General features: G+C 42.4%; 1 protein-coding gene and 1 long non-coding RNA gene across 5 annotated transcripts in view; one reads left to right on the top strand and one right to left on the bottom strand.

Annotated features, from left to right (window-relative positions):
- CA3H2orf42 (chromosome A3 C2orf42 homolog) overlaps positions 1-11,712 on the top strand; it is a 32,806-nt gene extending 21,094 nt beyond the window's left edge. For all 3 annotated transcript variants that reach the window (XM_015063990.3, XM_015063991.3, XM_015063992.3), the window contains 4 exons: positions 4,636-4,743; positions 6,024-6,124; positions 7,503-7,665; positions 10,578-11,712. In XM_015063990.3, coding sequence (XP_014919476.1) covers positions 4,636-4,743; positions 6,024-6,124; positions 7,503-7,665; positions 10,578-10,786 — 581 coding nt within the window. In that variant the 3' untranslated portion in view covers positions 10,787-11,712. The remainder of the gene's footprint in view (positions 1-4,635; positions 4,744-6,023; positions 6,125-7,502; positions 7,666-10,577) is intronic.
- Positions 1,397-21,006, bottom strand: part of LOC128311222 (uncharacterized) — a 28,976-nt gene continuing 9,366 nt past the window's right edge. Inside the window, exons 2-3 of one of the 2 annotated variants that reach the window (XR_008289387.1) lie at positions 4,325-20,952; positions 1,397-3,277 (exon numbers count right to left, since the gene is read on the bottom strand). This is a non-coding gene — a long non-coding RNA (uncharacterized LOC128311222). The remainder of the gene's footprint in view (positions 3,278-4,324; positions 20,953-21,006) is intronic. The other variant, XR_008289388.1, reaches the window with a different exon arrangement.

Here is a 21,006-nt window from a genome sequence, read left to right as displayed (position 1 = left end):
TAATCCCATACATCATCTGGTGTTCATCACTACAAGTGCATTCCTTAATCCCCATCACATATTTCACCAATCCCCCGACTCTCCTCCCCTCTGGTAACCATCAGTTTGTTCTCTGTAGTTAAGAGTCTGTTTCTTGATTTCTCTCTCTCTCTCTGTCTCTTCTTTTCCTTTGTTTTGTTTCTTAAATTCCACATTAGAGTGAAATCATATGATATTTGTCTTTCTCTGACTGACTTATTTCACCTATCATTATACTCTCTGGCTCTATCCATGTTGTTGCAAATGGTAGTTCTGTTCTGTTTTGATAGGAAAAGTAATTAGGCTTCAGTCCAGCGTGCATTAGGCCACAAGAAAGTAGAGATTTAAATGAAATAAAGGAATAATCACATCATTAAAACACAGGACTAGCAGAATGAAATTAGAGATGGAGGAGCGCAAATAGTAAATAATAAGTAAAGGTAGATGGCCTTGGTCTTAGGGTATGCCTGTCTGTGCACACATGTATATGGACATGTGTTAGGTGAGAGAGATGCCAAAGCCTTAGAAGATCATTCTAACTCTCAAACTTAAAATCAGAGCAAGGGAGGAAAACGTTTAGAAAAAAATCTAAATATGTGAGACTAAGATAGTTATATAAAATTACATAGACATATTAAGGAAGATTGGAGAATACAGGCTGGATTTGGGTTGATTGTGATAACTTCATGGGACCTCAGCAATTTCAGAGGTGGACCAGCCAACCAGTCCTGGCCCATAGCCTTAAAAACATCCTTGATGGCTAGTTTTCCAGGCTTTGTCCAGTAGTGAGGAGCTCACCACTTTTTCAGGCAGCTCATAACATTGCTGGACAGTGAGAGCTGTGAGGAAAGTGTTCCTCACACTAAGTAGAAATATTTGCTTCTAATACTTCCTGTTGGTTCTGGTTCACTCTAGCCACATGGAGTAGGCCTGTTCTAAGTGACAGTCCCTACCACTGCACACATAGCTGTCATGCTGCCTGACAGGTCTTCTTTTCTCCAAGTGATACATCTTAGGTCTTCAAACACTCCTCATAGCATATTTGCAGACCTCATATAATTGTAATGTTCTTTGCTGAATATGTTGCAGTTTATGATTATCATTTTAATCTTTTTTTTAAGTTTACTTATTTATTTTGGGAGAGAGAGAAAGAACGTGAGCAGGGAAGGGGCAGAGAGAATGGGAGAGAGAGAATCCCAAACAGGCTCCACACTGTCAGCGCAGAGCCTCACTTGGGGCTCCATCTCACAAACCATGAGATCATGACCTGAGCTGAGATCAAGAATCGGACACTTAACCGACTGAGCCACCCAAGCGTCCAATGACTGTCATTTGAAAAATGAAACAGGTGCCTGGCTGGCTCAGTCGGTAGAACATGTGATTTTTGATCTCAGGGTTGCAAGTTTGAGCCCCACATTGGGTGTAGAGATTATTTAAAAATAAAATCTTTAGGGGGGCGCCTGGTGGCTCAGTCGGTTAAGCGTCCAACTCCTGGTTTCTGCTCAGGTCATGATCTCGCAGTTCGTGAGTTCAGGCCCCATATCGGCTCCATGCTGACTGTGGAGCCTACTTGGGATTCTCTCTCCCTCTTCCTCTGGCCCTCCTCCACTTGTACTCTCTCTGTGTCTCTAAAAATAAATAAATAAAATGAAATAAAATCTTTAGGGGCACCTGCGTGGCTCAGTTCATTAAGTGACTGACTTCAGTTCAGGTCATGATCTCGCAGTTCATGAGTTAGAGCTGTACATTGGGCTCTGTGCTTGCAGCTCAGAGCCTAGAGCCTGCTTCAGATTCTGTGTCTCCCTCTCTCTCTTCCCCTTCCCCACTCTGTCTCTCTCTGTCTCAAAAATTGACATTAAAAAAAAGTTATAAAAAAATAAAATAAAATCTTTTATAAATAAATACATAAATACATACATACATACATACATACATACATACATACGAGGCACCTGGGTGGCACAGTCGGTTGATCATCCAACTATTGGTTTTGGCTCAGGTCATGAGCTCACGGTTTGTGGGTTCAAGCCCCATGTCAGGCTCTGTGCTGACAGTACGGAACCTGCTTAGGATTCTCTCTCCCTTGCTTTCTGCCCTTCCCCTTCCCCTACTCCCTCTCTTTGTCTCTCTCTCAAAATAAATAAATAAACTTGAAAAAATTATTTATAAATAAATAGATAAATAAATAAATAAGACACTCCAAAGTGAATAGTAGCTCAAAAGGAGACAATCAACAGGAGATGAGTTTTGAAAGATTATAATAGTTACGGCTTCATGGTAAGGGAAGAGACAAGAATGGAGATCTTACAATACATGTTTAATTTTGTTTATATTAATTCAGAATAAATAAAACTTCAGAAGTTACTTTTTAGAAATATGAAATAAATTAAGAGTTTCAAAGAGTCTATGTTTGGGTCTGCCTGGATGGTTCACTCAGTTTAGTGTCTGACTCTTGATCACACCGCAGGTCCTGATCTCACAGTTCATGAGACTGAGCCCCGCATTGGGCTCAGCACTGACAGCATGTGGACTCCTTGGGATTTTCTCTCTCTGCCCCTCCCCTGCTCTCTTTCTCTTAAAAAAATAATAAATAAAATAGTCTGTTTTTTTCCTGTTAAAATTGTATTTATTTACTATTTGAAGTAATGTAATAAGTACCTATAAACTGACCTCCCCAAATCAAAGATAGAATGCCAACAATAATGTAAGATGCACACGGTGGTCCCTCTCTGTCCCATTCTCCATTACCACTCCTCCTCACCATCTCCATTACCACTACCTTTGTCAAAGTCATCATCATCTCTCCTGGACTGTGAATCTGTATGTTTTATGTGGGCTTTTCAAGAGTAATTTGTACGTCTAAACCCTGGCATCACATCACCTGAGTTCTAGTTAGTTAGCACTTCTTTTAGACCAGTCATGATCTCTGCATGTAGCCCACAATCTAAGTTCAAGATGAAAAATTTTAAGATTCCTTTGTATGGTGACTTTTCCAAACTGTCCATATATCACTGTTTTAGTGACTCAGAAGCGGTGACAGTTTTGTCATTGACATTCTGCATTCAATAAAGTATATAAAAACATTTGAAAGAACGTAAAGTCTTTCTGTGGACTTCTAGAAAACCTTTTATTTTTATTTTTCTTGGTTTGACCTTTGTTTCAAAAAGGCATCTGAGGAGTGCCTGGCTGGCTCAGTTGGTAGAGCATGAGACTCTTGATCTCAGGGTTGTAAGTTCAAGCATCACACTGGGTATGGAGCCTACCCAAAAAAACAAAAAACAAAACAACAACAAAAAAAACTTCTTTAAATAAAAAGGCATCTGAACTGTCTTTAAGAGTCTTCTTTAAGAACCATTCTTGGGATGTCTGGGTGGCTCGGTAGGTTAAGCATCTGACCCTTAAATTTGGCTCAGGTCATGATCCCAGGGTCGTGGGATCGAGCCCTATGTTGGGCTCTACACTGAATGTGGAACCTGCTTAAGATTCTCTCTCTCTCTCTCTCTCTCTCTCTCTCTCTCTCTCTCTCAGGGGCACCTGGTGGCTCAGTCAGTTAAGTGTCCAACTCTTGATTTCAGCTCAGATCATGATCTTACAGTTCATGAGTTCGAGCCCCACATCAGGTTCTGTGCCAACAGTGCAGAGCCTGCTTGGGATTCTCTGTCTCCCTCTTTTTCTGCCCCTTCCTGCTCATGCTCTCTCTCTCAAAAAATAAATATTTTTTTTAAAAAGATACCCACTCTCTCTCTCTGCTCCTCCCCAACACCCCACTCCTGTGTCTGCACGCACTCTCAAATTAAAAAAAAAAAAAGAACCATTCTTTAAGTTGTATCTAGCCAGATAGTAGTTCTGGAACAGGTTTTTTTGTTTGTGTTTTGTTTTGTTTGTAAGCTCTATACCTGATGTGGAGCTTGAACTCACAACCCTGAGATCAAGAGTCACTTGCTCTACCACTGAGCCAGCCAGGCACCCTCCTCATGGACAGTTTTTAAAGAAAACTCTGACCTCTTCCAACCCCTCCGCTAACATTGTTTCTGCTGCCTTTTTGTTGACCTTAGTGTCTTGCAAGTTTCTATAAGAGGTTTTTTACATATTTTCAAAACATTTTGCCTTCTTAGAGATCATATTCAGAGAGAAAGACCGATGCTTGTTGGATAAACAGTGTCCTGACTTTGTGGCACTCTTGGCCCAGACCATCTGAGTGACACCTTGCAGTTACTTTGCTTGGACATAAATGTACATAGCAAATGCTTGGAGACAGTGAGCAGGATTGAATCAAATTTACCTTCTCAACTCAGCCTCATTGTACTCACCTCATTTCAGATACTCTTTAAAGGGAAAAGTCTGGGCTATGCTGGTGTTTATGAAACTGAGGAATTGAAAAGTTATCTTTGGCAGATGACAAGGGTCTGTTGTATTTGTCATAATAGAGATCAAGAGTAGGGCTGGTGACAGTGCTTGACTTATAAAGGTCAATCAAAGCCTTTTTGCCTCTGTATAAAGCAGTCTCAGTGGCATTTTTAGTTGTTAGTGCCATCCAATTCCATTTCTTCCACTTCTCCCTACGTGTCAGAAAGCCCACTGAGCTTCTTTAAACGAGTTTCTTCTTATTTGATATAGGCAAACCAGAGCCACTGGTGTTCCACATTCCTCAGTCCTTTTTTGATGCTCTGCAACAAAGAATATCTATAGGAAGTGCAAAGAAACGGCTTCCCAACTCCACCACAGGTATGGGATTTTTTTCCTCAGGAACAACAATAGATATCTTGACCTTAGAGAATTATGCTTAGAGAAACCGTGTGGTATTTTCAGGATTAGGACTTCTAGTCACATGCTCAAAACATGAAGCCTTAGCCAGTCAGCTCTTGGAATAATGATCACTCCTCTCAAAGGTACCATACTTATTCCAGTAAGAGTTAATGGAAAAATTCAGAAAGCACAAACTTGGTAAAAGGACAGTGAAGTGTAATGAGGGTGCCCACTAAGAAGTTTGACATTTTCTAGATATGAACCAATTTCAGCAAAAGCATTGTAAGTTCCAGTTGTTATTTGCACTGGCTTCTTGGAAGCATATTACAATCTGTACCAAAAACAAAAACTTGTTTTTCATGGTTCCCAATTTTGATGAAGGAAGATTTTATTTTTAGAGTAATTCTTAGGCTTGGAACCCTTTATAATTACATTATTCTGGTGCTTATTTCTTGGTTTTCTATTACATCTTCTACTAGAAATTTCATGATACTTATTAGGTAGTGTAAGGAAATGAGGGAGAGAGGAGGAAGAATAGATAGCTCAGTGATAAATAGCCCAAGAGTAACTATAGCTGGACATCAATGCTATTTCTTTAGTTAGTAGTTATTTGATGATTATAATAGGGACTGAGGTTTAATTCTATCTTTGAGGTTGAATTCTGTCTGTGAATCACTGTTTAGGGCTATAAAAATCTTTGTCTTCACAGCTTATCTATCTGAGGCAGTGTTGATTCTTTCTTTCACCTTAAACTTTAGGCCTCCTAATACATTACTTTTAACCCATCCTTTAGCTATTTTTGCAGGCCTTTTGGTGAAACCCCTTTATAATCCTTCAGGCAAGGCAACAGGTTGGCAACCATGTTAACTGGTCTAAACTCCATGTAATTCTTTTAAGAACTATAATTTGATCTCTGGTATATCTAAAGTTGTGAGAGGTTGTAAGGTGCTGTTTTATAATGGAGTCCTGTGCGTGTAGCTATACCAAACAAAGAAATCAGTTGCTAAGGTAGCAAAAATAAGTAGCATCTCAAAGAAGCATCAGAGACATCTGTTAGCAGAAATCCATATCATTTGATTTACCACATTTCTGCCAAACCTATTACAGATTTGCCTCTAGAATTTCTTTTTTAACAGTGCTGAGATTCTATAAGGAAAGGATAGCACTGCACTGAACTTTCTAAAAACTGGATAACAAATGCAATGAAAGAGAATGTTATTTTTTTGGTAGTCTAATCTTGTTCCCTTCTTACATTGAAGCTTTTGTTCGGAAAGACGCCTTGCCACTGGGAACCTTTTCCAAGTATACCTGGCATATCACTAATATCCTGCAAGTTAAACAAATCTTAGATACCCCAGAGGTAAGAGTGTATTTCTACAATAGTAGGAGGGCAAAGAGGGGAAGAAAGAGAAGCAAGTGCAGGAAGTATGTTTGCACCAATTCCTTGAGTTATAGACACTGAAGAGAATTCCTTTTTTTCATACTAAAAGATTATTCAGAAATATTCATGGCTGCATAGTTCTGACTGTGATTTTAATGGGTATTCCCTGTGGTTTGAAAAAGTATCTTAAATTGGAATATCCTTTTTCTTTGTCTTTAGGATCAGAAAACAGAGATCATTTTTCTTGTGAATTAGATAATGAACCCCTACTAGCTATGGTGAGCCCTACATTAACCGGCAGGGAGCTAGAAATTATATAAATAATTTGAGATAATATACTATTTGTGAGCTCAATGAACTCAGCACAATTAAATGCTTCTCCACAAACTGCAATTTAGTTCTCATTAGAAAAATGACCCTTAATTATTTGGCATTCTTTTTTGCAAGAGGAATATTAGACATTTTTAAACATTTTCTTTTTCAAGCAGATCCTGAAAATTTGAGGCTTTTCCCTTCCTACAGTAATGGAATATTGTAGAAAATTCAGCATAGTGTGGTTTGATACATTAAGATTAGCTTAATTGCAAGGCATTGTTACTTTCAGAAAAAGAATAAGTTGTTTGGTAGTTATAAAACTTACATGTGAACCCTAGAAAAGCCCTGTGTTAGCACTAAAGGCACTTGAGGAACCTCTTTAATTGTTGGATGTTACAGAGATAGCTTCTCGCCTGGAGCAAGTGTTCAGGGAGGCACTATCACTGTCAAGTGAAGGAAGAGAACTAATTGATAATCTTGGAGTGTCGGTCTGTTTGGGCATTACTTACCTGCATCGCCTCATTCAAACTCACAACCATGTGTTGGTATTAACTGAATTTTGCCGATGAGAAAGGCTATATGCCCTGCTGTTTAGTGGCAAAGACCAATTCAAGTTCTGTCTGGCTTAGTCCCAAAGATGGTGTGAAGCATACAAGGTGTTAGGCCAGCTGTAGATGCTGTCAGTAGAGCTTTTAGGAGAAGAATCATGCTAGCAGAGCAGGAGGGAAGGGAACAAAACTGATTTGAGAGCAAGTCTATGCCAGCAGCCATTGCATAGCCATGAAGATGTTAGAGGTTCAGTTCATAGATAGTTTGGCTGGGGTTCAAATTAAAGTTATAGAGAAAAAAAGGAAAGTCATGAATGATGTAAAGGAGAAAAGGCAGATTTCTTGATAGCATTTACTTGAAAATACAAGAGGAGGTTTCCATTAATTTGAGTGTAACAAAAAAGAATAAGTGAAAGATCTGTTGTCATCCAAATGTTTGTCTACTTTGAAAGTTTTTCCTTTCTCACCTTTCTTGGTATTGACTTCATGTCCAGATGCCCTTGGAAATCACTCGGAGTTTTATCCAGAACCGGGATGGGACTTACGAGCTGTTTAAATGCCCTAAAGTGGAAGTAGAGAGCATAGCAGAAACCTATGGTCGTATAGAAAAGCAACCTGTGCTGCGACCTTTGGAACTAAAAACTTTTCTCAAAGTTGGTAAGTGAAATTGTGCTTTCAATAGCGCATTTTCCTTTGAAGGTTAGCTGTGTGCATTGAACTGTCCTAGACATTGGATCTTGACCTTAAACAAAGAAGACACATGCATTCATCTTGTAAAGGCCATCATGGAATAAAGTGTTTTGTTTCTTTTGAAACAATGCTTTTAAAATAAAATTATAAGGGGCACCTGGCTGACTCAGTCAGTGGAGCACATGACTCTTGATCTTGGGGTTGTAAATTTGAGCTCCATGTTGGGTATAGAGATTACTTAAAAATAAAATCTCTAAAAATAAATAGAATAGAAGTAATACATATTCATTATAGAGAAATCATAGATTTCATTATAGACCATAAAGGAGAAAAGTGAACCACCTATAAGCTCATGCACCATAGAAGACATCACCATTAAGATTTTAGGGGTGCCTGGTGGCTCAGTCAGTTAACCTTCTGACTTCGGCTCAGGTCATGATCTCGCAATTTGTGAGTTTGAGCCCTGCAACAGGCTCTGTGCTGACAGCTCAGAGCCTGGAGCCTACTTCAGATTTTGTGTCTCCCTCTCTGTCTGCCCCTCCCCCTGCTCGCACTGTGTGTGTGTGTGTGTGTGTGTGTGTGTGTGTGTGTGTGTATGTCTCAAAAATAAACATTAAAAAAAAAAAGAATTTGGCATATCTCCTTTTAGACTCTGTTCTACACATGAAAAGAGTTTGCAAAACATGGGCTCATACCTCAGATACTTTTTTAACTTAAAAATATTATCATGACAGCTTTCCATATCTACCTTAAACATTATTTTTTTAAATTTTTTTAAAGTTTATTCATTTTTGAGAGAGAGAGAGAGAGAGAGAGAAAGAGAGAGAGCATGAGTGGGGGAGGGGCAGAGAAAGAGGGAGACACAGAATCTGAAGCAGGGTCCAGCACAGAGCCCAACGTGGGGCTCGTACTCACGAACTGTGAGATCATGACCTGAGCCAAAGGTGGACGCTTAACCGACTGAGCCACGCAGGTGCCTCTTAAACAATATTTTTTTAACTTTTTAAAATTTTATAAAACATACAGAATATAAAAATTATCATTTTAGGGGTGCCTGGGTGATTCAGTTGGCTAAGTGTCCGACTCTTCGGCTCAGGTCGTGATCTCATAGTTCATGGGTTCGAGTCCCACATCAGGCTCTGCATTAACAGTGCCAAGTCTGCTTGGGATCCTCTCTCTCTTCTCTCTCTCTACCCCTCCCCTGCTCACTCTCTGTCTCTCAAAATAAATAAATAAACTTAAAAAATTTTTTTAAATAAAATAGTTTACCATTTTAACCATTTTTAAGTGTATAGTTCTCAGGCATGAAGCACATTTACATTGTTGTGCAACTATTACCATCATCCATCTCCAGAACTTTTTTGTCGCCCTCCACTGAAACTGTACCATTAATTAGTAACTCCCCACTCTCACCTCACCCCTGGTCCCTGGCAACAACCATTCTATTTTCTGTCTCTATTAATTTGACTACTTTAGGCAGCTTATGTAAGTACAATCAGACAGTATTTTTCCTTTCTCTGACTTATTTTACTTACTATAATGTCTACAAGGTTCATCCATGTTGTAGCAAGTGTCAAAATTTCTTTGCCCTTTTTTTTCTTTTTTTTTTTTTTTTAAGTAAGCAGTGTGCCCAACATGGGATCTCAGGACCCCAAGATCAAGATTCACATGCTCTGGGGCTCCTGGATGGCTCAGTTAAGCGTCTGACTTCAGCTCAGGTCATGATCTCACCGTTTGTGGGTTTGAGCTCTGTTGTCGGCCTCTGTGCTGACAGCTTGGAGCGTGGAGCCTGCTTCAGATTCTCCATGTCTCTCTTTCTCTCTGTCCCTCCCCCACTCACGCTCTGTCTCTCTCTCTCCTCTTCAAAAATAAACATTAAAAAATAAATAAATAAATAAATAAATAAATAAATAAAAAGATTCACATGCTCTATCAACTGAACTAGCCAGATGCCCCATAGTTCTGAAAGGTATATTGTATTCTTTTAAATTCTGCTAGTTTTTTTTTTTAGTAAAATATTTATTTTGAGAGAGAAAAGAGTGCATGAATGCTAGTGGGGGAAAGGTCAGAGAGAGAGATCTCATGAACCGTGAGCCGTGAGATCATGACCTGAGCCAAAATCAAGAGTTGGACTCTGCTAGTGTTTTATATTTTTTTGAAAGCATTCTGTAACCTGAGTTTTTCATGTTTAAATCTTTGATCCTCTGGAATTTATTTTGATGTAAGGTATGAGGTATGATTCTGCCACCTTTTATTTTCTTCCAGATAGCTACCTAATTGATGCACACTATTATAAGAAACACTTGTATTTTACTAACTGAAATTACTAATCACTAATTTTACTAATTGAAAATGCAACCTTTATATTATGCTAAATTCCTGTTCTATTTGTGTCCACTTTGGATCTTTCTGTTTTGTTCATTTAATCTGTCTAGACATATGCCAGTACCACACTCCTTTGGTTATTATGGGTTTGTAGTATGTTTTAGAACCATGTAATTTTAATTGTTTCTGGTTTCCTTGAAACTTAACCTTTTCTTGCTAGTCTCCCTTTTAATCTCATCCAGCTATCTTTTCTCCTTAATCTGGGCTCTCGTTAGTATTCTTTTGGCTCTATTTCCATGGAGGCTGGGTCTTATTTCATTTGAGGGTGCCAGACAGTTCCCTGAAATTTTTATTTGGATAGATACATCAGTAATCACTTTTCCCTTCCCTTGATTCTTCTCCACTGTTTCTCTCTCCTATTTTGTTGTTGTTGTTTTAATTTTTTTTTCTTTTTTTTTTATTACTGAACAGAGTTACATCTGTCCAGCCTCAAATTTTGGAATGGTACTAATCAGTGTTCTTTTTTTTTTTTTTTTTTTTTTTTTGGTCTTCAGGCAACACTTCCCCAGATCAAAAGGAGCCAACACCGTTCATCATTGAGTGGATTCCAGATATCCTTCCTCAGTCCAAGATTGGTGAGCTTCGGATCAAGTTTGAGTACGGTCACCACCGGAACGGGCATGTGGCAGAATACCAAGACCAGCGGCCACCGCTGGACCAGCCCTTGGAACTGGCGCCTCTGACCACCATCACTTTCCCTTGACAAGGGAAAAAAACAAGAGTCTTTTGCTGCTAAATTTGCACATTCCCAACCCTTGACAATTTAAATACTAGTTAGGCACTTAGATGGCCCTGTCGCCTAGTGAACTGCTCTTAGCCAAGATGCAATTTCTTATCGCATTCAAGTGGATTCTGTTGAAGAAAAACTCTTCTTGTAAATGGCCTTTTTGGTGCTGCTGTGTATGGTCTTTGTTATAAATTGGGTGATATTTCTGGCTAGAATTTTTAAAGGAACAAAAAGGAAACCAGCTCTCTTTCCTTCTTAAAGAACTCACCTTTAGAGTTTGTTTCAAACTTTTTCTAATTCTCTAAGATGTTCGCAGCACTTCTTACACCAATAGTGTTGGAAAGTTAATAATACCCTGTTTAGGGCAGAATGTTAAGGACCATCCTGACAGAGTTCCAGTCATGCCCATTTATTTTGTTCTCAAATAAAAGCACAATGTCACTAGTTTTTCCAAAGTATATCTCATGTTGGCCTGATTATAAAATTATAAGCCTTTGGGGAGATTTAAGTAATAGTGAAATAGGAAAAAGAAGTCCAGGTATCAAGGGATTATTGACATTTCAAACTAATGCTTCTAATTACTTGTTCCCTAGATATTTATTTCCTTCTTTATTCAACAACAAGTTTAAGAGCTGGTAGGTTCAATTCCTGTTTTTGAGCTCATTGATCACAGAATGGTGATACTGAAGGACACAGAAGTGGAAGCCTGTCTTCAGGGAGAAAAGAAGGGAGTGACCATTTCCTATATGCCTCCTGTGTGCCAGACACTTTCATTTATATTCCCATTTTTCTCATTTAGTCCTTACTGTTTGAGTTTAGATATCACCTCTTCTTTTAAGTTAAAGAGACAGCCTGTTTTTCTTGCTGGAAACGGCATTAAAAATGTTTCATTTTAGTGCAAAGGGCATGTTCTTTCTACTTTATTATGTTACTTTGGTATAAATTCCTTGTAAACCATTGTCCTTGGGAACATAAGAAAAATCCCACATAAAGGAGACTCCTGGTTTTCTTTTGACTGCAGGTAACAAAAACCCAACTCTAACCAGCTCAGGCAAAAATGGGAATGAATGGTTCATGGACTTTAACATAGGGCTGGACAGCCATCCTGGGTGGCACTAGGGTGTAACTAGGCCTCAGGAACCCTGGAGCCAAGGTCCATCTGACCCATCACTGTCTCTCCTGGGGCTTCACTCACTCTTAGCACAGAGCAGCACCCTCTAGCCAGAATTCCGACTTTTCAGGCACCTGAAAGTAAGACTTACACTTTTACACTGGAGCGGGATTGGCTGCTCTACTCTCTCTCTCCTCCGAAGGGCAAAGACCCACAAGAAAGACTCTGATTGGCATTTTTGGTAAAAGGGGAGCTGTGTCCCTACAAGGGGGAAAGGGTAGGCAAATTAAGTGTTGTCTATCCTGTGTGATTGAGGGAATACCTTGTGTGGAGAGCTCACAAATGCTTTCGACAGTGGGGGAATTCCTTGGGGAGACTCCAGAAAGTTTCACAGAGAACTTAGAACTTGTACTGGGCTTTAAAGGAGAAAGGGTTTGTATAGATATGGAGAAGAGAAATTAGGTAAAGCAGAGCCTGCTGAAAAGGAAGACCACCCAAGGAAACACAGTGGTTGGTCCATTCAGGAAATCCTGCAACCTGACTACTTTAAGGACATTGGTTACAGCTTTTTGACCAAGACAGACCTGTGAGTAACAGGCAAATGCCTGGATCTAGTAGTACTTGACTATAGCCACGGATGAGAATACCCACAAAGGCCATAAAACACATGGCTGGGACAAATGATCCACCCAAAGAGGAACAGTACTGAAGTGTTAAGGTCTTTACCCTGGACCACCCCAACCCACCTTCACAGTCCATCAAAATCTGGAATGGGGTTCAGAGTTACATTGACCAATAATTCTAATTTGCCACTCTCTCTAACAGGTCAAGCATGGGCCTACAAGTACCAGTAAGAGTACTGTACCCACTCTCAACATCCAGACCTCTGGGACACCACTAGCATTGACCTCATTTCAGACTCAGCCCACACTACCACCCCAGGATGATCCCAGATACTCCCAGCAGAAAAAGGCTCTTCAAACTCTGCACACATCTGCCTCCCCACCTCTCCATGCTCCCACCTGCTATCCATTGCATACCTCCATTAGTCATAGGAATCCCCCATCTCTGGGAGAAAAGCTAATGCCTTTCAACATTGCAGCCACCATTTGTATTCCGGAGTGAACAGCTCAAAAACCTCCATGTCCACGTAGTCACCTGTTTAGTGCACGGACTGACAATCCTTAGACAATATTAATAGGTATGAGAGGGATGCCACCTTAACTCCTCCAGACAAAATGGCTGGGCCCCTAATGTGGGCATAATGAGAACAACTTGCTGCCACTCCACCCAGATCACTTTGGTTCTAACCTATCATGTCCCTGCTTCTACCAGAACTACTGTCATCTCAACAGCTCGCTGGCTTAGAAGAACGATAAGTCACTCAGAGACCTCCTGAAAATCTGACTCTAAGAACCACCCACATAAGTGAGGGTCTGTAGGCCTGCCACCTAGTTCTTTCATGGTACCAGATGTCATCGGTCCCAGTCACATAAGTTCACCCTTTCACTGATTCCTATTATGTCCTTTCTGCCAGTAACCCACCCTTCCTTCCAACCCACGTGTACATGCATATATATGCACACACACCATAACACTCTGGCCTCCTACTCATCTAGCTCTGGCCACCTACAGAATGCAGCCTGTGTACATCATCTAAGAGGCACTATTCTGTCAGTATCTGGTTCTCCCAGGTCAGAGCCCAAAACCTGCTCTCTATTAGAATAACCAAGGGAAATCGCACTGTATCTGCTAAAGGTGAGAGAATGGGCAGGGGCTGCCCTCCTCCAGCCCTTTGAATGACCTGAACCCTCTCAAGTACTCATCACATACAACACAGAAAAGTTAGCCACAGAGAAAAATTCCTGGGTCTTTTTTTTTTTTTTTTTTTTGGTGAATTTTCCCAAGATGAACCTTCTCACTTGGCTTATTTCTTGGCTTATTTCTCTTTTGTCTCCCAGATTCTGGCTTCCTAGTTTTCTTCCTATTTTGTGATATTTTCTGATACTCCTTATTGAATGCTTTTTTTTAAGTTTTTTTTTTTTTTTTTAAAGTAATCTCTATACCCAACTTGGTGTTCGAACTTACAACCCTGAGATCAAGAGTCATCTGTTCCACTGACTAAGCAAGCCAGGCACCCCTGGATGCTTTTTTAAAAACTGCCTTACAGACCTTGCTCCTTGTCTGCATGCCTTCCCACCATCCAGCTCTGCAAGCTCCCTTCACATCTTTGTACCATCACATCTGCCTCGCCAAGGGACTAGGATACCGTGTTTTACCATAGTGCTCTATGCATAGGCATCACCCAGGGATCTAGTTACAATCTAGCATATTCTGATTCAGAGGTTCTAGGGTAGGGTCCAAGATTCTGCATTTATGTCCTCAAACTGATGCAGCATGTACTGGACTGCACAAATGCAGCTGGACTCCAGACTGCACTCTCCATAGCAAGACCTAATGCCTGACTTGGTACTGTGACTCCCACCTCTCACTGCCACTAATGGGAGGGCAGGGCTGGAGGTCGGTGACACAAAGCAATCAGCAGCAGCTGCTAGAGCAATAGCTAGCATGCACCTAAGCGTTTCAAGGCAGTGTGTTAGGTTGAGGTGCTTTACGGTATGCTCCCACGAAGTTGCTCCAACCCTTGGAGGCACTGGCCTTCTTCCTACCAACTGGTTCCAACTCCACAATTTCAGAAGTAAAAAGTGTTATCTGTAACCACCACGACATTCCCTGCGGTTTTCCTCCCTTCTCTCCAGCACTTTTTCAACTGTCCTCTTCACACCACCTTAAGGTTCAGATTTTAAACCCTGGGTTCAAACCCTGACTCTGCCACCAGCTTATTAACTATGCAACCTTGGGCAAGTTATTCAACCCTATGGTCCGGTGACCTCACCTGGATGATGTGTGTACTAAATTAGGTACTGTGTGTGAAATCCTCATTAAATACCATCTATTACCCTTTTGCCTATTGTTTGCTCTCCCTTCCTTTTCCGTCGTGTTTTTCTAACTTGGCCTTGAGACTGGAATGTTTTGTTTAATGTTAACAGAAAAGCTACAAATCAATATGAAAGGGTGTGTGTAGTGCTGGCATTCATTTTCTTCGTTATCTTTTTCCCTTTTTTTTTTCAAAATTTCTCCGATGAACAGTATTACTTCGGTAAGTTCCAAAAAGGAAAAGCCCTACCCTTAAAACAAAGGACATAAAGGTTACTCCACAGAAAGGTGGAAAAGAAAAAGAAAGACGCCTTGACGCCGCGGGCGGGGGCCGGTCACGTGGCGGCCGCCCCCTTTCCCCCCTCCTCAGCGAGGTGACGTAAGTCACGTACCCCTCCCGCCCGCGCCGCTCCTTCCGGCCGGTTGGGCAGCTCTTTCTTCCACCAGGCGGCGCCGCAGGACGTTCTGTTGCCGACGCCTTCTGCGCAGCCTCACTGGAGCCCGGGACACGTCACCACTTTCGCGTCTTTTCTGGAGAGCGCGGGAAGGCGAGTGCAGGAGGGTGGTGACGACATTGGGGTTCCCCGCGTGGCTCGCGGGGGCGGGGCCGGGGACGTGGCGCGCCAGGAGAGGGGAGGGCGGGTGGCGCCGCGCGCAGGCTGACTGGGCCACGCCCACCTCGTGACCCACTGTGTGGCCGAACTGCTGGAAAGGTGCTGACGAGGCGGGTTGGATGGGGAGGGGCACTCGTCCCTGCGCGAGGCCCTTTCGAGGTCGTTATTTCGCCTAGGTCGCCCTCAGACGTGCCCCGGGCGCCTCTGGGTCCAACTTTAAGCCGAGCACCGACTTCCTGGCACCCTCCTGGGGGCGGGTCCAAGCCCGCGCAGCGGCCGGCGCGCCCTCAGGGCAGCGGAGTGGACTCGGGGCACGTGGGCCCGGGCCGCACACTAGCTGCAGACCGCGCGGCTCTTCGGGGAAGGAGTCGCCGCGCCCAGGCCCCTCCCCGCCGTGTCTCAGGCTTTCTTCCTCCCCGGCCTCCCAGTATTGGCCCGCCCCCACTCTTGCCGTTCCTGCCTGCGCCGGGAGAGAGGAGGAATGTGGGCTCTGGAAGGAGACTGGGCTTTGAATCCCGACCCGCCGCTTAGTCTTGGCCTTGGGCGAGTCATTCAGTATTCGGAGTGTCGGTTTCTTCCTTTGTAAAATACGGATTGTACCATCCACTTAAGAGATGTATTAGTCTGTCCCTAACACAGGATAGGTGGTCAGTCAAAATATGAAACTTAAAATCCACCTTTTGCCATTGGGTCCTTAGAACCAGTTTGCAGGGCCATTAATCCCTCGGTAGCCCTTAGAAGGCTTCGTGTAGTTCCGTGTACTGGTTTTTAAGAGAAGCGCTTCCCTTTTCTTAATGTGAACTCCATAGCCTGCCCAGTGGCTTTGAAAGAAAAGGGGGCAAGGGGCTCATCCACGACCTGATGAGTTGAACATGGGGCCTAATGAAAGTTTAGGGACGGGTGGTTACTGGAGTTTTTGTCTGGGCCCCAGCCCTTGTGAAACTACTTAACTGAGGCACCACAGGATTTCCTGCTGGGAACCCTGTCTAGGGCACACACTGCCAGGTACCCTTCAGTTGTCTCTCTCCTGTTGCTGTGCCTTGTCAGAATCTTTCGTCTCGTATTACGTTGCTGTGGCCAAGTCATTTTTCCTGGGATGGCCTGATCCCTGGGGACAAGCTAGCTTCCAGTAGCTTATGTAGGAGGCTGGTCTGAGTAAACAGTGCAAGACTATCTTCTTGAAGGAGGAAAACTAATGTATCCTGAAGTGCTATTTAGCATGTGTCACAAACTGTATTAGGTTTTTCTTTTTCTTTTTTAAAATTTACATCCAAATTAGTTAGCATATAGTGCAACAATGATTTCAGGAGTAGATTACTTAGTGGCCCTTATCCATTTAGCCCACCCCTCCTCCCACAACCCATCCAGTAACCCTCAGTTTGTTCTCCATATTTATGAGTCTCTTCTGTTTTGCCCCCCTCCCTGTTTTTCTATTTTTGTTTCCCTTCCCTTATGTTCCTCTGTTTTCTCTCAAAGTCCTCATATGAGTGAAGTCATATGATTTTTGTCTTTCTCTAATTTCACTTAGCATAATACCCTCCAGTTCCATCCACATGGCTGCAAATGGCAAGATTTCCTTCTTTTTGATTGCCGAGTAATACTCCATTGTATATATATACCACATCTTCTTTATCCATTCATCCATCGATGGACATTTGGGCTCTTTCCATACTTTGGCTATTGTTGATAGTGCTGCTATAAACATGGGGGTGCATCTGTCTCTTCGAAACAGCACACCTGTATCCCGTGGATAAATACCTAGTAGTGCAATTGCTGGGTCGTAGGGTAGTTCTAGTTTTAGTTTTTTGAGGAACCTCCATACTGTTTTCCAGAATGGCTGCACCCGATTGCATTCCCATGTATTAGGTTTTTCACACAAGTTACCATCTCATTTGATTTCCACAACCAGTCCTATGAGCTAAGTGGAATTATCATCCCTTTACATAGAAGAGGAAACTGTGGTTCACCAGCTTAAATGACATAACTCACACAAGGATATGGTAGAGTCATGTGTTTGGGAGTCCATACTAAAGTTTGGTTCTGTGGCAGTGGCAAGAAACAGTACCTGGGCAGCCTTTCTCTAGGATGTGTGATGCCCAGGACCATCCCAGAGGGTATGAGTGAAGGCATGTTACAGTGTGGGCTTCACCTCCATACCCCCACTCTCTTGGCCACTCCTGCCATTTGTATCAAAGCAAAACCAGGTTAAATGACAAAGGGCAGCATTTGTGACTCCAAAAGACAGAGAAGAGGTGACTTCCCCCCACTTTGCCTCAGTCATGGATGTGTTAATGGAAGGACTCCTGTGTATCAGAGTTGAGCCTTTTTTTAGCACCTGGCAGGAGCCACCTCTCCTTGCACCTGCTGCTTCTACAAACCATTGCTCATTTGCCAGTCAGCAAGGCAAAAGGCAGAAATGTGGTGTCTGAGTAAGTTGGATCCAATGTACCTCGGGGACGGCTGTGTTCTCTGTATTATGTTGTGAGAGTGGCGGCTCATACTCACTGCTGAGTTGTACGTGGAACTGCAAGAGACAAGAGAAAGGCAACAAAGGCAGAAGTCCCCTCTCCATTTTCATTCTTTTAATTCTTGAACTTGGCTAGCACAATAGTTAAAAAAATTCCCAAGATGAGGCAAGCTAATAAGGACTCAGGTATCTTGGAGTAATTCCTTAAAACCCAGAACTTTGTAAGTAAATACTCCATGGTTTTGAGCAAGGCAGGTAGTTTCCAATCAAGAGAACAGATGAGCCTACTTGATTCAGGGTCACTTTGAATAGGCATTTGTTTTTGTTTTCATTTTTTTCTTTCTCTTTGCTGGCAAAGCAGTCCTTGCTGTCCTGACTCATGGCATATTTATTAAAACCTACAAGGTATGGACCCTTAGGTGCTTATAGTCTAATTGGAGAAATGTCTTTTGTTTTGTCTAATACAGCCTGCACACCTAAGTGACAGGAAATGAGTTTCCCTTCAGGCCAGTAAAATTACATGTGATGGGTGATTAACTATCCAGGAAAGTAAACCATGAAATTTCAAGTGTATTGCCTGAAAGTTTGAGGACACCCAGAACATTGATCAGATGACTGAGAGCAATCTCAGGAAGGAAGGGCTGGAAAATGGTCATAATTTTGGTTAAGTCTGATCAATTGTGTTATAAAGTGTTTTGGGGACCTGAACACGAGGGATTTGGCCATCCTTGGAAGCACCAGCACTGCCTAAAGAAGGGTAGGTCTTGACTAAGGGGACTTGAGCTCCATGATTTCCTTGGTCAGACTGCTCTTACAGCAGGGAAGAAGGGCCCTGCCCTAAAGGAGAGATGTGACTTCAGGTTACTTTTTTTTTTTTTAAGTTAATTTTTTCCCCCATTTATTTTTGAGAGAGAGCAGAAGCAGGGGAGGGGCAGAGAGAGAGAGGGAGAGAGAGAGAGGATCCCCAGCAGTATTTGCACCGTCAGCACAGAGCCCAATGTGGGGCTTGAACTCACAAACTGTGAGATGATAACCTGAGTCAAAACCAGGAGTTGGACGCTCAACCGACTGAGCCCCAGTTACTTTTATTCTAAGTTCCATATTTACCAAGCAGTCTTCAGACCATGAGGAAAAGATCAGCCAGTCAAGTCAATTCAACCATTCCAGAGCCTCAGAATGTCTGTTATTCTTCATTTGAATCCATACATTGATTGGCATTTGGTTTATATGTCCCTTGGCCTCTGTGTGAACTTAGTTAAAAGTGTTTGAGAGATGGGTCCCCTTGCAGTTGGCCAGCCTGAAAGTGTAAGGCCCAGATCTGGGTTCTTCTTTTAATTCAGCAATTAAGTACTGCCTAGGGGGACCTGTGGAAAAGGGGTAGGAGACGAGAGAGCAGGGGTGGGAAGCTAGCTTCGCCAAGGAAAGACTACCCTTGTCTTATTGTTGACTTCCCTGTTGCATCAGGAAAATTGCATCCAGGAAAATTATATTCTCAGCACAAGGCAGAAAATGTTAAACTGTAGTTGAGCGGTGCAGGCTTGGAGTGCTCTAGATCACCATGGTAAGATTATTGTGGGAGGTTAAAGGATGGTGCCACGAGAAGGTTGGTAGGACTTGCCAGGTGCATGTGGTTTCAGCAGATGGAGATGTCAGAGGTGGAGAAGTACACTCCCCTCCAGAGCTGATGTAACATATATAGTCATATGATCCCTTAGCTGTTAAGCCAAGGTAAAAACGTGTGGCAGGAGAGGGAGTGGTAGGACCCAGAGAAAAGTAAGGATAAGCAACTATTCATTCAACAGTTTGTTTATTCAACATTTATTGAGTACCCTGTGCCAGGCATTGAGCTGGGTCCTATGGATACAGAAATGAACAAAACAAACAAAAGCCCTATCTTCAAAAAGTTTATAGGCCAATGAGGAGAGAGAGAAAAACAGTATGAAAGGAAGGAAGGAAAGAAGAAAGGGAAGGAGGGAGGGAGGAAGGAAGGATGGTATAGTATGTCGGATGAGCTGTGGAGAAAATTAAAACAAGTGGTGGGGAGGTAGGAGGATATGATGAGGCGTTTTTCTCCAAAGTTTAAATGAATTATGTGCAAGTTAATATAAAGATACAAAGATACACAGTCTTTGATCATGTTCTGTGAGTTGGGAGCCAACCAGGTTGTGGCCCAGGAGATAAGGTTTGTCTGTGAATATGACTCACTGCTTGGGAAGAAATAAGTCATGATCTCTGAGTGGATCATTTTCTTCTGAAAGCCAGAAAATCCAGGTGAGATAGAGGGAAATGGAATTGCTCCCCAGACCCCTAAATAGAAACACTTTGGTTCTAAGAGAAGTGTTGGCCTAGTGAACTATAATAGAGCTAAGCAGGGAAGAGGAAAGAGCTGGAGAAGCACCTTCTCAGCTACTTCTGCCCAGAGGGTGGGGCGTGGGGAGGAAAGGAAGTCAGGCCTTGAGAGATGTGGCTGGGTGGCTGTGGAATATGATGAGACCATATGTGTTTCCTCAGGAGGTTCCCTGTTCACAGGTGCAGGCATGAGTGACAGTGAAACCCACCCACCTTGTGCTCCACAGCACTATTTTCTGAACCTAGAATTTCAGAACTATAAAGTTCATCCTACTCCTTGGTGCCCAAGATGAAACTGGGACACAGAATATTGGCATTCTGAAGACAATAGTAGAAGGAAGTAGAAGTTTGTGGTTGAGGAGGGAAAGATCAAATGTGGGACAGTATGAATTCTAGTGTTAACAAATAGTACCCATTGGAACAAGGGTGAGAGATGTACAACAGGTTCTCAAAAGTCTGCACCAACCTGCAAGACTTCGGAGTCTGTGGTCACCTGTATTCTCTTTGAAGCTGGGGGAATGGGAGTTGGGATAAGGCTGGTAGTAAATTTGGTTCAAGGCTCTTTAAGACAAGACCCTGTCTGCTCAGAATCTGTGCATGAGGCCTTCCCCAGGCCAGATTCCTTGAATCAGTTCATGTCTCCATATTCCCATGCTCCTCTTGCCTGGAAACAAAAACAAAAACAAACTACCTCTCAGTAATTGGAATGAGTGATCTT

Source organism: Acinonyx jubatus, chromosome A3 (assembly GCF_027475565.1).
Source record: "Acinonyx jubatus isolate Ajub_Pintada_27869175 chromosome A3, VMU_Ajub_asm_v1.0, whole genome shotgun sequence".
Taxonomy (NCBI): Eukaryota; Metazoa; Chordata; class Mammalia; order Carnivora; family Felidae; genus Acinonyx; species Acinonyx jubatus.
Note: the sequence above shows the minus strand (reverse complement) of the source record. Positions and strands in the feature narration are given on the sequence as shown.